Source organism: Sinocyclocheilus grahami, unplaced genomic scaffold (assembly GCF_001515645.1).
Source record: "Sinocyclocheilus grahami isolate Dianchi unplaced genomic scaffold, SAMN03320097.WGS_v1.1 scaffold401.1, whole genome shotgun sequence".
NCBI classification, from domain to species: Eukaryota; Metazoa; Chordata; class Actinopteri; order Cypriniformes; family Cyprinidae; genus Sinocyclocheilus; species Sinocyclocheilus grahami.
In genome coordinates, this window is record NW_015505580.1 from 685,731 (window position 1) to 703,444 (window position 17,714).

General features: G+C 37.7%; 1 protein-coding gene across 1 annotated transcript in view; it reads left to right on the forward strand.

The window, feature by feature from the left end:
- Positions 1–17,714, forward strand: part of lmx1bb (LIM homeobox transcription factor 1, beta b) — a 73,500-nt gene that overhangs the window by 52,140 nt on the left and 3,646 nt on the right. Inside the window, exons 4-8 of the mRNA XM_016231886.1 lie at positions 8,512–8,744; positions 10,475–10,650; positions 11,580–11,657; positions 12,129–12,195; positions 16,439–16,597. Of these exons, the coding sequence (XP_016087372.1) occupies positions 8,512–8,744; positions 10,475–10,650; positions 11,580–11,657; positions 12,129–12,195; positions 16,439–16,597 (713 nt within the window). The remainder of the gene's footprint in view (positions 1–8,511; positions 8,745–10,474; positions 10,651–11,579; positions 11,658–12,128; positions 12,196–16,438; positions 16,598–17,714) is intronic.

The window sequence follows — 17,714 nt, forward strand, 5'->3', positions numbered from 1 at the left end:
AAATAGATAGATAGATAGATAGATAGATAGATAGATAGATAGATAGATGGATGGATGGATGGATGGATGGATGGATGGATGATAGATGGGTGAGTGGGTGGGTTCAAAAATGCAAAATACAATATCAGAATCATTTTTCCAAAGCATATGCAGCATTCAGAATTTTTTTCCCCACTTCTAATCTGTAACTGTGAAGCTGCGCTAAACTGTTTTCTCTCACTTTTCTTTGGATCTCTCTTTCTGTGTTGGTTTCCAGGAGACAAGATCCATGTCACAGATGAAAAAAACAAACAAAAAAAAGATCATAGAAGCCATGTAGCCTTTAACCAGGTAGCTCCCAGACGCAGTGCCCATCAACTCTCCTTCAACTGACCCCCCCTCACAAACACCTCAGCGTTCGTGTCTTCATGATTGACACGACCAGAACACATCGCAGACCTGGGGGGCTCGGTTGAAGAAGCCTGGGGGGACTGACTGTCTTCAAAGTGATTGTTTACAGCTGTTAGACAGAGCCTTTGATGGAAATGTGGTGACATAAGAATCCATTCTGAAATCGTTACAGGCTTTTTTTTTTCGTTCCCATGCATGTTCAGTACAGACGAGAGGATAGGTGGGGATGAGAGCATGTGTTGCTAAATGTACGACGATTATCGAGACGCACACTCCCCCACACCTCTCTCCCTTCTCTAGACTCATCTTTAATCTCCTCTGGGTATGTGATCCTTATCAGCGAGTTAGAGGCATTGAGGGAAGGTCTTTAGTGGTCGGGAAATCATCGCCAACATGTGATGAAAGCTTTAAGATGTTGTCACACTTTAAGTTGTTCATAAGCTGTTCAAAGAGAAAGCGCGTACTCCGACGGCAACCGTTCTGAGAGGAATTAGAAGGTGAGGCCTAGACGTTTTTTTTTTCACAGAAATATCTTCCTCTGATGAGCTGTCAAACGCTCTGTCCGTGCAAGGCGCAGACACCCTGCAGGGAAAATATCATGTCAGAAAACAGGGAACGTGGAGGAATTTGGACGCTTTTGAATGTAATGTACAGGGTAATGAGTTTGGTACATAGCGCATGCCAGATTCAAACCATTATTTTTTTTATCTATTTAACGGGAAAAAAATCTGTATAATATTTATTCTTAATAATAATTTTCTTTTATTTTAATTGTTTTAATTTTACTTAATTGTAAAATTTATTGAACTTAAACAATAGACAGCAAGGCAGCTGAGTTTTGAAACAGAACGTATTGTGGATACTATGAGGAGAGTGAATAATGTGTGTGAATGATGAATTATAAAGCCAAGACTACATATTGAGTCATTAAGATAAATTGTAACAAAAAAGGGGAAGAAAAAGACAGACCAAACAGAATTGGGGGGAGGGGGACTTTAAAGTCCTTCAGACACCCAATTTGTTTGTCCTGAGGATGTATACTCCCTAGCAAAGACCTGAGCGCACAGATTAGCAGATAAGACCCTCGCATTTGGATCAACAGACACAATTCAGGCATCACCGAGCCAATATTGATTCAGACCCTCCCAGATCCAGACCCCACGAGTCAAATCAGAGATAATCCACACAGATAACTTCAGAAAAGATCATTATCTGCTTCCAGACTCTCACAGTCCAGTGTAATCGGCAGAAGAATCGGTATTCACGCACCAAGACTACATGTTTGATGAGAAGAAATGTCCACCATTGAAATCTTAGAGCAACAGGTAGCAGATTAATATGCCTTCCATCTAGAATGAAAATTCTATGGACTGATTTGTTCTACATAGGCAACCAGTGGTGGACGAAGTACACAAATCAAGTACTTGAGTAAAAGTACAGATACGTATAATAAAATATTACTCCAGTAAATGTAAAAGTACTCCTTTTTCAATTTTACTTGAGTGAAAGTACAAAAGTACTCGATTTTTTATGTACTTAAGTAAAAAATACTTATAGATAGATGTATTTTGCAATTTTATATAGGCTACATAATTTAATATTATATTAGTGCATATTTTTTTATAATCCTACTGCTCAAAATACCTGGGATTTTCCCAAAATAACCACTATATGGAGTCAAGATATATTTGTGTTGTTGATATGGACTATGTTGAGGAGAGTGATGTAGTAATGTTCACTGTGAAGCTTACACTGCGATGTACCGGAGAGAAAACCGATCTGACCATCTGATTTTCACCAGTAAGAAAAAAGTGTTTAAAGCTTGTTGTTTTGCAGAACATCACAGTTATATATGACATGAGAATAAGACCTGAAGTTAGGAAGAACATTTTAAGGAAAATATAATTATATTTTCATAATGATTTTTTTTCTACTCAAACCTCGTCTGTGGTGTAGAAACACCCCTGGCCAAATGCCCCCAGAGGGCATCACTTCCCACTTTGATAATTACTGTAGTTCCCATGTTCTGAACATCACATCCTTTATTTCCCTCAGATGTAATCTGTTTAGGTGGTTGAATAAAAATATTTGGACTTTATATCTAAAAATTACCTCAACTTAGCACCAGCAAGCTTGTTAGCTAGACAGTTAGCATCAGCTAACAATATTTACTTATTTTCAGTATGGTTATTACGCATAAACATTCATATCTGTCTACTCGGCTAGGTAATCCAAACAATATAAACATTTAAACTGTTGATAAACAATATAAAAACAGACGTCACATAGGGCTAAATGCATAGCATTTTAATAAAACTGTTAATGTTACGGCAGCGGGGAATATGAACGTGCATGAATTATTTTATTTAGTCTGTGTTATTTTAATATTTAGGTTTTTTTTTAAAACATAAAACAGAGACACAGATGTTGATGTGTCTGCATTCAATCATTTCAGTGGGCTTAAACAGATCACCCTTTACAGCAGATTTAGTTCACAAACAACTGACAGTTTTGACCTAAATATGTTCAGTTACAAATGTTCAGTTACAATAATTAATCCTAAAATTAGACATTAGTAACTTACTTTTAGCAGCATCAGTCGCGCGCACAGTTCTTACTTGGGAATTCAGTTCACTGGAGACTTGCACTAAACGGTTCATTTGAATCAGTGAGTTGTCGACTCGAGAACAGCTGCAATCGGTTCATTCTAATCCGTGAATTAATTGTTTGGTGCGATTTGTGAACCGATTTAAAAGGTTAATTGAAAAGAATCAGTTGGTTCTTGAATCAGACACCGCTTATGCGTCTCGGAGCACGTGATATATTTGTAGCGTCTGGACCAATCCAACACACTATATATTCTCTTTTTATATAACAACTGTAGGCACCACTGTAGGCAACTACGTAGCAACTCTGCACTGATAACTTGACTCCTGTTTTCAGTAGTTTAGTGTTAGCATGTTACCAAGCTAACACTACAATATCTTAATGAGCATTAAAATGCATAGCACATACAGAAATTGGGTAAAATAAGCTATTTTAGAGTTGTTCAAATTGTTTTGGACACTTTTTGACTCAGTTTTGAATGAAATGTATGTTTATTTATAATAATTTCACTTTGTACGCCATCTTGGATATTTTTTTTTTACTGAGCTTGTCGCAATGAATTTTTAGCAGTGAACGATACATATATAGGTACTGTATATATGCTGCTTTGTTCACTATCCTAATTCCTGAATTATTCATTTTTAATTTAATTTTGTTTTTAACTTCGCAAATTATTCAAATGGATATTTATTTAAAAGCATAAGCATATAAAATGTCATTTTTATTGGTATTGTTCAGTATAGCATGGATAGAGTATATTAAAATGTTCCATATTAGGTTCTTTTTTGTTTGTTTGTTTGTTTGCTTATTCGTTATTTGTCATATTTGTTTATAACAACATATTATTATTACTTATTTAATGTATTTTATTTTATTTATTTTAGGTGTTTTATAAGGCAGCTCAATAATGTACATGCTTCTTCAGACTCTTTTTGCTCCTTGAGAAAAATTGGGATCTGTAGATCTTGTGTTTTGTGTGCGGTGGTAGTACTTTCCCTCACTGTAGAGGTTTATTAAAAAGGCCCAGATGTGGAGATGCAGCTGAAGGATTCTACTCTCTAGTCTCTCTTCAGCTTTCATCTCAAACCACAGGACAGAAATCCCCTCCAGAAGACTTGCGGCATCCCAGTAAGCGCTGTCTTTGTTTATCCCAGTCGTTGTTTATGTCTGTCCTAACGTTCGGTCCGTTCTTCCACTGTGTACCCATACTCCGTTGCTCACCCAGGCTAATCAGGTAATGTTACGGGGCATTGAGATCAACCAAGGACCCCACCCCGGTCGGCCTTCGCCTGCTCACACTGCGGTGTTGTTTTAAAGCGCATTCTTTCGGCACTGAACTTGGAAAGGTATTAAAGTGGGATTAGGGGCTCCTCCACAATCCAGCGCTTGTGTCATTCACTGGGCTGCTCTCTTTCACCCCCCTCATCCCGGCCACCTCCCTCTCTCTCTTTCTGTTACCCCCCACCTCTGCCCTGTTTGATTGTGGCGATCAGTGGGAGTTGAAGTGACTGTGCCTTTCAAAAGGAAAAAAAGGGTAGGGTTAAATCCCTACTCCACTGCTCCCTGCTAATTCCCCTTGTTCCTCCAAGAAGGATTTACTTCTGCTGCCAGCTTGTGAAAGGCTTTCTCTGCCCATCCGAAAAGTTAGTCGTCGCCTTCCTGCAGAGGTGTGGTTGCTATAGCAGGGGCGTCATGCGTGGCTATTCCATCAGAGGTCCCGCTGAGAATGGGGAACGGGTCAGGGGGGCTGACGACAGCCAAAAAGTCCGGATTAGATGCCGGGACAAAGCCAGGACAGGAAGATTCCAGAAGGAACAAATGGGAATTACAGCAGCAAAAATAATGCAAAGTGACAGAGAGGGGAAATAGAAAAATAATGGCTTACAAGATTAGAACGGGTGGGGAAAAGGAGGTGAGAAGAAAAGAGGCAGATGAAAGGGAATGTTTTCATTTGGATGAGAAGGATCCTGAGAGCGGAGCGGCCTCGAGGTGAGCGGGCGAAACTGGAAAGTGTCACCACTTCTCAATAGGGTTCATTTCCTGTGCTTTCCTGCCTTTTTCACCCTGGAGTCTTTGACGAGGATTCACATTGTTGAATGAACATTGGATTCAAACTGAGTCATGATGACAGATTCATTATTCTGTCTGACTTGTTTGACAGATCCGGCGTGTAACTGGTTAATCTAGCCAAAATATTACGTCAGCCATCGTTTAATGCGAACGTTGTGAGTGTTTGGATGTGTTTAGACAGCAAAAACTCCATAAATATGATGGAATGTGCAAAATCATCTTGTTATTGTTACCAACTCATCTTCTTTACAGATGTTTCACAAGATCAAATCACAGCGCTGTGGTCTTCGTGCCAAAAATTACAACCATGCTAATCTTCAATACTTGCTCAATACTTGATTTGTGGGGGGGAAATAATTCTATGTTCATGTGATTAATGAAATCTGTATGGACGTAATTGCTTGAACAATTGGGAGTGACCACAACAGATCAGGCCGTGTCTAAACACAAAATGATGAAGGTTTGTTACTTCCTTCTTATTCCTTCGCTCAGATTGGAGAAAGGAGTCAGGTAGATGGATATCCCACAAACACAAAATAGTTGTTGGCATGCCAACAGTTTAGTTGGGATTAATAGTTTTCCAATGGCAAATAAAAATCTTCTAATCTTCTTGTTGTCCCACAATAAATAAAAGATTATAAGCTTACAGTATGTTTAGCGTGCTAATGCCAGTAACCATATTGTTAGTCTCCCAAAAAACTGAGTTCTCAAAGTTTTTGATCCCAAAGATCCCAAAATATGATAACCCACTTATTAATCCCATTAATAGTAAGCATAACATTATTAAGAGAACATGATGTTACATTTTAAATAATTAATAATAAGTCAAATTAAACTATATATTGTCATGTGATTAGAAAATATTAACCAACTCAAGTTATTAATTATATGATATATACTGTATATATATATATATATATATATATATATATATATATATATATATATATATATATATTTAGCATAAAAATCCTTATTTTATATTCATATATAATTCATTTATTTTTATTTAATCTTTTTACATTTATTTCAAGTTTTGGAACACCAGTTTGAAAATGTAAATATGAACTAAATATAAACTCATTTAAATGAAGTAAAATACAGTTTAACAGAAACGCAATGATTAAAATAGTACATAATACAGTACATAAAACCTACAGTATCTGCCAATGAGTATTTGCCAGTTATTTTCCAGCATTAATAATGATGCTGCTCCATAAATGACAAGATGATTCCACTGTATGCCACATCGTTTTACTCTCGTGACATCTCAAAGGACGCCCATAGAAAATCTGACATGCAAAACAACAGTCGCGACAAAAAAATACCCAGCTATACAAAACTCCAACAAACAGCGATGCAGCTGGTCGTGTGTCCAGCGGGCTGTCATTATCAGTCCCCATCACCATCTCACAATGAAATTACCATCACAAAACCCACCATATTTACACATATTCATCTGAACTCATATTAGCACATATTCATCACTGTCAACCAACCCTGTCCACCATCAACAGAATATGATGATGATGGGCATTCTCTCTGTCTCTCCCTCCCGATGAACAATGCCACAGATGAAATGCAGGGATACACACAAGCACCGGGGCAGCTGTCCTACCAGCCAGAGCAAACAAAAGAACCAAGGCTAATAAATCAGCTTTTATGGGCTGGACACTGTCACACACCCGCTTCCTGTAGAGGTGGGCTCCCGCTGAACCTCACAAGATGAGAGCGAGATGGTAATATCTCTGCCTGTAATGAAACCAAAAGGATTTTATCGACAACGTTAGGAGGAAATGAAGGCTGCGGGGGTGTCTGCGGTCTGTTATGTAATCAGACATGTATTGTGGCATAGCATATGATTTTAGAGTTTATCTGACAGGAGTTCATAGCAACATAGTGTAAATTTGCATTAAATATGAGTGAAAACATATTTTTGTTTCTATTTTAATATATTATTTATGCTATTTTTTTATTTTCTCCGATCAACAGGTTGTTGTCTAATCACAAAAAATGTAGAAATCTCTCACGAAACAAACTTTTAAGCCATCTCTTCCCTAAGAAATAACTTCCCGTTTCAGTAGCATTGTCTGAGTGGCGCTGGAGCCTGTCTAATCACTGCAGTGAGCTGGGTAAAGCCAGTGGAGCTGAGGGCCCACGCCGCTGATTGAGGTTTGCTGGTGCGTTGGGTCGAGAGGTGATCCCGTATTTCCTTCCATTGGGTTCTGCTGAAGCGTTGAGGAGTTATCCAGGCTGCATTAACAGATGAGCCAGTGTCAAAGCAGATCGCTCTGGGGCTCAACCTCATGCCCCCTGCCCCCTTAATCATCACACTATGATGGACAAGCACATGTAAGCACATTCACTGTGCTGTGATGCCTTCTGATGCTTTACTCTTACTGTATTTTTAAATCTCTTAAAGGGGAAGTTCACTCAAAAAATTTCCATTCTATCATTATTTACACACTGTCATGTCATTTCAAACCTGTATGCTGCTTGTTTTTCCACCATGAAAGTAGTGCAACTATTTGAAAAGTAAATATGACAGAATTCAATTGTTTGTGAGACATGTACATTGCCATGAAACATTTGGGGCCAGTAAGATTTGTATTTTATTTTTTATTTTTTTAATTATGACAATTTATTCGGCAAAAACACATTAAATAGATCATAAAATGACAGTAAAGATGGTTATAATGTTACAAATATTTCAAATTAATAATTCTTTGAGCTTTCTCTTCATCAAAGAATCCTGAAAAAGAACACATGTTGTAATGGTTTCCACAAAAATATTCAGCAGCACAACTATTTTTAACATTGATAATAAGAATTGTTTCTTAAACAGCAAATCAGCTTATTAGAGTGATTTCTGAAGGGTCATGTGACTGATGACTGGAGTAAAGATGCTGAAAATTCAGCTTTGGCATCACAGGAATAAATTACATTTTGAAATAAATTCAAATAGAAAACAGTTATTTTAATTTATAACAATATTCAGAATTTTACTATTTTTACTATATTTTTGATCACATAAATCCAGCTTAAATGACTCTAAAGGTCCTTGCACACTGAGTACGTAATTTTTGTATGCATTTTTTTTGTGTGTTATTTTCGTATTCATCATCCTTTCCTATCAAAATGCTTGCTACAGATTCGAAAATGCAGAACATCGAACCTGATCCAATTTTTTTTATGACAGACGAAAGTTTTGGAAGCAAGTGTGTGAACGTCATTGACACAACGTGAGGTTGTGCGTGCAAAAATTTCAGACGAGAATTTCAAACTCAGTGTGCAAAGTTCTTAAGAAGCTTCGAAAACATCTTACCAACCCCAAACCTTTGGAACAGTAGTGTAGGTTTAGAGCTAAATTTTGACCATATGTCTTTTCAGACAGATTTTTTGATCATTTTCACATTTCTCTCTTTCTCTTTGTCACTTTCTCAGGTTATTTGCGACCAAATGCAGCGGGTGCCTGGAGAAAATCGCCCCCACAGAGTTTGTGATGCGGGCACTCGAGTGTGTGTACCACCTCAACTGCTTCTGTTGCTGTGTATGTGACCGACAGCTGAGGAAAGGGGACGAGTTTGTACTGAAGGACGGACAGCTGCTTTGCAAGAACGATTATGAGAGGGAGAAAGACCTCCTCGGCTCTGTCAGCCCTGATGACTCAGATTCAGGTATGAATACTAATCTATACACCACAGACCATGATGCCAGCAGCGTATTCATGAATATATTTTTAGGGGAGTTTCAGAAGACTTTCTTTGTTCTGTACAACACAGAAGAAGGTGTTTTGAAGAATGCTTCAACTGTTTTTTGTTCATACAATGAATGCCAAAACATTGACTTTTATTGTATGGACAGAAAACACTAGACCCATTTTTAGAAATATATTCTTCTGTGTTCTACAGAGGGAAACAAATACACACAAAAGTGTAGAATATGGCCCCTTTAAACAACATCCAGCAGATGAAGAGCAGTTCTGACAGAGAGAAGCCACACTGTGCTGTCTGATGTAGGCAAGTTAAGTTGCTGGAAAGAAGAAGAGCTTGAATCTCTGTGAGTGACAAGAAGGATTTTAGGCCCTGCTCACTTCTTATCAGCCCCTCAGACTCCTTTTCCCTCACTTCACCGTAATGAGGCATCTCACCAAGCCTCACTTTTACCATCCCCATGTGGATTTCATTTTAACGCGCGCACACAGCCCACTCTCTCAAACACAGAGAAATTTGTCAGATGCTTCAGCAAGACTGCCTCAACTTTCTGAGACATTTGTCTCTTTTCTATTCTTCCTTAGTACGTTTTTTTTGGTATGTTTGTTTAATGTCTCTAAGTTGACCTGAATGCAAGAAGTGAAGTGTAATTTCTAAGAATTCATTTGGTTTGCAAGAGATCAGAAACAGATGAGAGAGAGGACCGAATCAGCCCATCATGTTTGTATCTCCCGCTGATCACTTAAAAAGGCCAAACCACTTGCAGGCCTAATCGCCAGAGATGTTCACTGCTGATGCCACAAAAGCCACTAGTGCCAAATTGCAGAAGCCCTTAATCTCGAAAAACAATTACGCTGGGAACGTGCCCATTTGGGTTTTTAACTTTAGAACCAGGCCAGGTTATGGAGTTTGGCACCTTTTTTTTAATTACTATTATTATTCTATTAAACACAAGCTGATGTGGCTTATTGGATGAAACCTCCACCCACTGAACAATAAAGCCAATCCCCCGTTTGACTATAATAATTACAGTAGGAAAGCCAGGAGCCATTTTGTGAATATGGCACATTAGCTGGACCTACTGAGAGAGATTATCACGACACAGGGCAGGCTTGATTAACCCGCCCGAGGATCACCTTAGACTAATTGAGACACTTTGATTAGTTCATATGAACAGGCAGCGTACATTTTGTGATATGAGGCGAGATATTGAACTTTTTGGATTAAATTCTGCTCTTTTGCGAGCATGTTCACTGTTTGAATTTGTGGTTTTGCTGTCTGTTTCACTTTCCCTGGATATTAGACCTCATTTCCCATATGTACTCCACTTTCATACCTTCCCCAAAATGTTGCATCTGCTGTGTGTTGGATTCTTATCAAAGATTTATATAGTGTAAAAGAGCCAAAGCCGTGCGCTATTCATTTTAAATGACACAATGTCCAGTCCAATGACAAATTCACATACTTCACAGTCAGAGTTGCCGTTTTGCAGTGGATATGGCCCACTCATGCACTAATAAATTGATAACAAAAGTATTAAAACCACATGTGTCTCCTTTCATTATGGATGCACTGTGACTGAATCTCTTAAAATTGAAAAGAACAAAAACATCTATTTATCAGTTGGCTGTCTAAAATGTTTCAGAGTTTTAAAAGTAAGTACTGATTCCTGTGAATGATGGATTTCTTTCCAGAGAAAAGCGAAGATGAGGAGCTGAATATCAAGCCGGAGAAGGGCTCAGGAGGAACTGGGAAGGGCGATGATGGGAAAGACCCAAGAAGACCTAAGAGACCGCGTACCATCCTCACCACGCAGCAGAGACGTGCATTCAAGGCATCCTTTGAGGTTTCTTCCAAACCCTGCCGAAAGGTGCGATCAGTTTCCTCCATCTCTTGAACACCATATTTCTATCGAAGTCATTTGCGACTCAGAGAAAATAAAAATGGGTATTTATGAGATGAAGTTTAAAATAAGAAATAGTTGGATATAAATTTGCAGTTGTGATATCACAATTACTTGAAAATTGCAATTAATGACACAATTGTGATATAGGAAGTTGCGATAAATTTTTTTTGTAAGAGTTATGATATACACTGTAACATATTTACATTGTGAGATATAAAGTCACAATTATGAGAAAGTTGTAATTGTGAGAAATAGTCAAAATTACAAAAAAATAAAATTACATGGTTTATGAAGTCACAGTTATGAAATATCAAGTTGCAATTACGTAAAATAAAATTAGAAAAAAAAATCACAATTACAAGATATGCAGTTGCAATTGAGAGATATCGTCTCGGGTTACTTATGTAACCATGGTTCCCTGAGTAGGGAACGAGACACTGCGTCCACATTGTAACATTGAAAGAGATTGTTACAATTACATGGAATAAAGACTGTGACAAGTTGCAGTTTACATCGCAATTGTGAAATAATATGAATTTGCTACTGAGATTTGAAGTCGCAGTTTTAATAAATAATTACTGTAACATTGTGAGGTAGTCTCAACTGTAAGAAATAAAATTGCAATTGTGAGAAATAGTCGCAATTATGTTAAAGTTTTGAGATATGAAGTTGCAATTGTGAGATGCAAAGTCACATTGCAATAAATGGTCAAATTAACTAGGAAAAGTAGCAATTGTGAGATATGAGGTTGCAATTGTGAGGTCAAGTTGCACTTACGGGAACATTTTGAGATTTAGTTCTAAGAAATATATTTTGAAATAAAGACACAATAAAGAGGAAAAAAAACACTCTAAGGTGGATTACACAGACTCAATTTTTGTTGTATAATCTAGGTAAGAGAGACGCTGGCTGCAGAGACAGGCTTGAGCGTTCGTGTGGTTCAAGTGTGGTTCCAGAACCAAAGAGCTAAGGTGAGTCCAGACCCTGTGCACTACCTTATTAATCATCCAGTATTACCCGCACAAACCTGATAATGTACATCCAAGGATCAGATAACACAACAATTTTCAAGTAATCCTCCAACAACGCACCAAACTCCTCGCAACTGCTGCCAAAAGGGAAAAAGCAAGCGAGGCTCGAGACAGCAAATCTCAGTCGCTATCTGCCTGAAGCTTAACCTCTCGACGCATTCCACAAAAAACTCCCCAAGAGTTCGAGAGAGATGTATTCACATCCATCCTGCTCTTACGTTAGTGTCTGAAAGCCACCTCAGAGCCCTGATTTTATCTTCAAAAGACTGTGGATAATATAATGCAGCCAGATCAAGCTTGGCGTAGTTCAAGCAGAGGTGAACAACAAGGAGCATCTCTCTTTAGATAGCCGAGAGTTGGTCTGGGGAGTCGCGAAGTTTTCTGATTGTGCTTTTATCGTTATTTTTTCAGATGAAGAAGTTGGCGCGGAGACAGCAGCAGCAACAGGAGCAGCAGAACTCCCAAAGGCTGGGCCAAGGTAAAATGTCCTGACATGAACCTAAAGGCAACCGCATAGGTCCAAAATACCACAGAAAGACGGAAAACAACATAAATGAATAGCATTTGCAGTATCTCCAATCTGTAGACTGTTTTTGCATTTTAAGAATCCTGTGGAATTGAATTTTACATATTAAAACAATTGAAATGTTATGGAAGCCCGTTTCTGCAAAAAATACAAATAATAAAAGGTAATTGCGAGTTATAAGGTCAGAATAGCATGATATAAACTCGCAATTGCAAGTTATTAAGTTAGAATAGCAAGTTATAAAGTCAGAATAGCGGAATATAAACTTGCAATTGCAAGAAAGTTGAAATAAAAACAATTCTGACTTTTTTTCTCATAATTCTGACTCGCAATTGCAATATTTTTGATGGAATCTGAGAGCTGTCTGACTCTGCATAGACAGCAATACAACTGAAATGTTCCCAAGTCCAGAGACGTAGCAAGGAGATCAGTAAAATAATCCATGTGACATCAGTGGTTCAACCGCAATTATACAAAGCTACGAGAATACTTTTTGTGCACAAAAGAAAAACAAAATAACGACTTTATTCAACAATTCATCTCCTCTGCATCACCCTGTAGCTCCATTTTGGAGAATATCCGCTGGACGTAAACAGCGTATGCTGTTCTGTGTCAGCTGCGTCACACGGATACGCTGTTTTCATTCAGATCAAATCACAACAACAGATCCGGCGTGACGCAGCTGACATTTGTGTTCTGAAAATGAACGAAGGTCTTATGGGTTTGAAACGACATGAGGGTGAGTAATTAATGACAGAATTTTCATTTTTGGGTGAACTATCCCTTTAACTCACAATTGCGTGTTATAAAGTCAGAATTGCGAGATTTGCAATTCTGAGTTTTTACTCGCAATTGCGACTTTATATCTCGCAATTCTTTCCTTATAACTTGCAGTTGTGAGATTATATCTCACAATTACTAGAAAAAAAGTCAGACTTGTGAGATAAAAAGTCGCAATTAGCATTAACATTAAATTAACATTTACTTAAACTTTTATCCAATTTTGTTAATTTTAACTTTTACTTTGCATAAATCGTAAAAGATTTTGTCTTCTTATAGGCAGTTTTGCTTCATAACTTAGACATTGTGGTAAAAGTAAAATTTTTAAAAGAATATCTAATGGTAGAAAGTGAGGTATCCCAATTGATCTCCATCCACATCAACCCTTGCCGTATGAGTCGTGTCCACCCTCCCAAAAACAGGGTGAGCGACACAGGCGATGACCCCTGATCGCTGTAGATTAGGTCGAAAAACGAGTGCAGCTCTTGTGTGAGGAGGAAGCGTGGAGGTGGACGAATTAATTTACAACATAAGCGCATTGAAGTTGCCTCCACTTTAACCGATCCACCCACCCCTTTCCCTCCTTTGCTGGAAGTGGCCCAGAATCACGCTTTCAGTAAAGCAGCTGTCTCAAGTTGCCATGCAGCCGGGCTCAAAGGATGAGCCATTGTGTGTCTGTAATCTTCAAACTCACCGAGTTCATGGCCTTCACATTTATAAGACTGTCTGTTTCTTGTCATGCTTGGCAACATTCCATGTATTAACATCGTTTTTAAGGCTAATTTTTCATTTGAGAGTGTTAAAGAGCTAATCCGTCAAGTAGCGTCTTTTTTTGGACAGTTAATATGTTGTTGAGACGATCCAACTGAGCTTCTGTAACAGATGAGTTTGGATGAGACTGTCTGGAAAATAGAAACATGAAGAATATTATTCCAAGCTCTACGGAGGAGGACAAATGTTTCCTCTACAGCTCAAGAGTCTTAATTCCTGTACAAATATTTGTTGTAAGGCAGTGGAGTCCATTCCTCCATCAGTCATATTTATTTCTTCACTCTCTGCGTTTGTCTTTAGAGACTGTGGAAATAACCGTAAAGCAGTTTTATTTGAGAGATAAAGTTTGAATACAGAGAACACATTTTCCTCTTATGCCTGTCTTGGATAAAGATACTTGTACTTAAGGCTAAATTTTAATAATCAAAACATTTAATGCCTACTATACGCTGTGTATTTGGCTAATAACATTGCTTAATAAATTCAAGACCTTGAAATTAATTTTAACACATAGTCTATTTACATTTTAAATTCTTAAAGCAAATTTTTGTTGTTGTACTTCCCCGAGCAAAATTTTAATAATCAAATATATTAATTCCACTGAATATATGTGGCTTATAATATTTCTTAGTATATTTAAGACCTGTTAGCACATTTTATTTACATTTTCGAATAGACATATAAACGCATTTTTTGTTGTTTGAGATAAAAGCTAGTCTTCCTGTCTTTATTTTGTGTAAAACTGAGGGTTTATATTGACATTTTATTGCTGAACAGACCCCCTTGTGCCCGCTCTCCTGCAAAGCCATAATCCAGGCGATCATTGAATCATCTTCAGTGATAAACCACAAGCAATAATACTTTTATTTTATAGACCGATGTTGGACTATTCTCACGATGCATTCATTTATGGAGCTTTGACTCTGCTGTGTAGAGCAAAAAGACCACTGTCGAACGTCAGAAATGTAAAGTCATCACATTGACACTAGTGTCTCTCTGTTTGCTTCAGCACTTTTGTGGCCTTTGGCTGTGTCACATTTAATGGGATAATTCAAGTCAGATAGTGATCCATCTTTGGTCATGAACCTTACCCTCATGAACCAATAGAAATGTTTTCTCAGAGAAACGAGAGAAAATGATAGGGTGATGGAGACGCTCGAGAGAGACAGCTAGGTGTATATGAACTATTCTGGTGGTCTGAGATATTGAGAAGTCTTGTGAAGTCAGACTCCCCTTTGGGAAATACCGTAGCGGTCTTGAGTTGTCCATGATGTCATGAATCATGGAATTGGGCTGGAATATGTCATCCAATGGAGCCCCACGGTTAATACATCGTTATATTTGTTATCGTAAATCCTATCTGTCATGGTTATAAGTGTCAGCTTTCCAATAGTTTCAGCTATGGGGCCAGTGATTGGTGTGAAAACATTCTAGAAAAAACTTGCTGCGTCATGTTGTGGTTCAAGAGTATTTCAAAGTTTAACCACTACCTTACAACTTTATGTATTTGGGTCAGTGAAAGCAAGAAAAGAAAAATCTTTTACATAAAAAAACAAGCTTTGCAGATAAAGACATACTTAGTGGATGATCATGAAAACCTTTGTACCACATTTATACAACTTTACACCATCACGAAAAGTTTCAATTTAATTTGATTCTAATTTAAATTAAAAAAAATGTTTTCAAGGGAAATTTTTTTACAAATATCATAAAATATTAATTCATAAATATTATGTTTTGTTCATAATATTATGTTTTACACACATGACATTTTACAGCCTGAACTGGCTTTGTCTTGTCATAAAAAGGTCAAATTATATACAGTCATAAGTGTTTGCATTGTTCCTCTCTATTATATACTGTATATATTCCATATATAATGATCATATATATATAATTTATACAGTATTTTCCCTGCATGTTGGTTGGACCACTTTTGATTTGGTGGACAAAATACTTTATACTTTTTATTTTTATGTTTTTTTAATTTTATTTAATTTTATTTAATTTTATTCATTTTTCTTTCTTTCTTTTTATTTATTTATTTAGTTAGTTAGTTAGTTATCTTTTAGTTTTAGGGGTTTTTATGATACTCAGTTACTTGAAAAATCATGGATTATGGGTTAGCAAAGTGTCAGTGTGCTAAAACTCAACATCAGATGTCTTTGCATCAGAGTAGAAGATGTAATGGAAACTTGTGGAAGCCTGTAGAAATGAAATGCAGACATCTTTCTTGCGAGAGCTCACCACTCAAAAGCAGAGGACTGAGATGGTGGGCTCCAGACTGGAAGCCACAAGAGTCATTCCTAGCCCTCGGCATTGAGTATGACTCATATAGAGTACTGCCCTATAGGGCTGGTGTCACAGCGTCTTCTCCCACTACAGAACAAGAGTGTTTCTTGTTTGTTGGTTTTCGTGAAATTCAACTTGATTTCGAGGCCAGATACCAGACCCAGTCTTGATTTTTGGAGAAACCCAATCCACTAGAAAGAACAATTCTTACTAAACGAAGCATTAATGTTTTGCATTATGTACAGTTGTTAAACTAACTATGCTCTCCAGTTCGCAGAGATGATGTCAGTCATCCCTACCGTGAGAATATCTCAAAGGCTGATCAACATTGACTTTTTTTTCCCCCTTCCAGAGGTGATGTCCAATCGGATGGAGGGAATGATGAACTCCTACACACCACTGGCTCCAGCCCAACAACAGATGGTTGCTATGGAGAACGGTTACAGCACCGACCCCTTCCAGCAGGGCCTCACCCCTCCTCAAATGCCCGGTGACCACATGAACCCATATGGTGAGCATCAACCCATGAGCTCTGTCATGTTTGCTCCCTGAAGCTGGGGCATGTGTTTGGACCACAAGGTTCACAAAATGCAACCATACCACCCTTCTTTCCTCATGAGATTACACAAATGCACCACTTTATTTTGAAGTTTTCCTTCCAAAATGAATTCAGTGTGTTTCAAAACCATACTCACCCCATCCACTGTTCCCAGAGCGGCCCGTTTGGTTTATTCGCCCTGGTCTCATAGGGATTAATGGTGTAGTCTATTATGCTGTGTGACACTGTCTATTGGATTTTTGTTAAAGAGCCGAACGATGATCTGTGGTGCGCCATGTAAAACAACAATGGTTAACCATGATGACTGACGCACAAAGTACTATGGGAAAGCATCCATGGGTCTGCTAGCAAAACAACACATTGAGCAAAAACATTTAGAGCTAACCACATTTGTCAAAATTTGGTGTAAAGTTTGGGTAAGAAGCGAACTGTAATTCCTCAGAGTGAGGCTGTTTCTGCACAACTCCAGTTGTTCTCACTATTATTGACATTAACTTCAAGCATTAGCCACATAAATCTGGAGACATCGGTCACAGGCAGCCTAAGAACAGGTCCCAAGTGTCTTGTCATTCATTCTCCTGAATGACATTTCCCAAATCCCCGGTCTCATCACACTCCAGCTTTGGTTTTATGGGAGAACAGCAGGGACAGACAGCATTGCCAGCTCATTAAAAAACCATAGCCCATCAACCTGTCACTGTCTTGCGGAATGGTGTCATTAAGTACTGGAAAGCGTATTACAGCTAACGGTGCCCACAAGGAAAATGATAGAGCGGGAAGATTAGCTCAGAAGTAAACATTTGCTATTAGCTCGGTTGTTAGTGAGAAACAATTTAGTTTAATAATATACGATTGTCTGGAATGTGTGATGCCATACAAATACATAATTGAACAGTCATGAATTTGATGTTGTTTTTGTGAAGATTGACTCTTAATTATTATTGATATATATTGATATTGATATATATATATATATATATATATATATATATATATATATATATATATATATATATATATATATATATTGTTACATTGTAACATTGTATATTGAAAAAAGAAAAAAAGA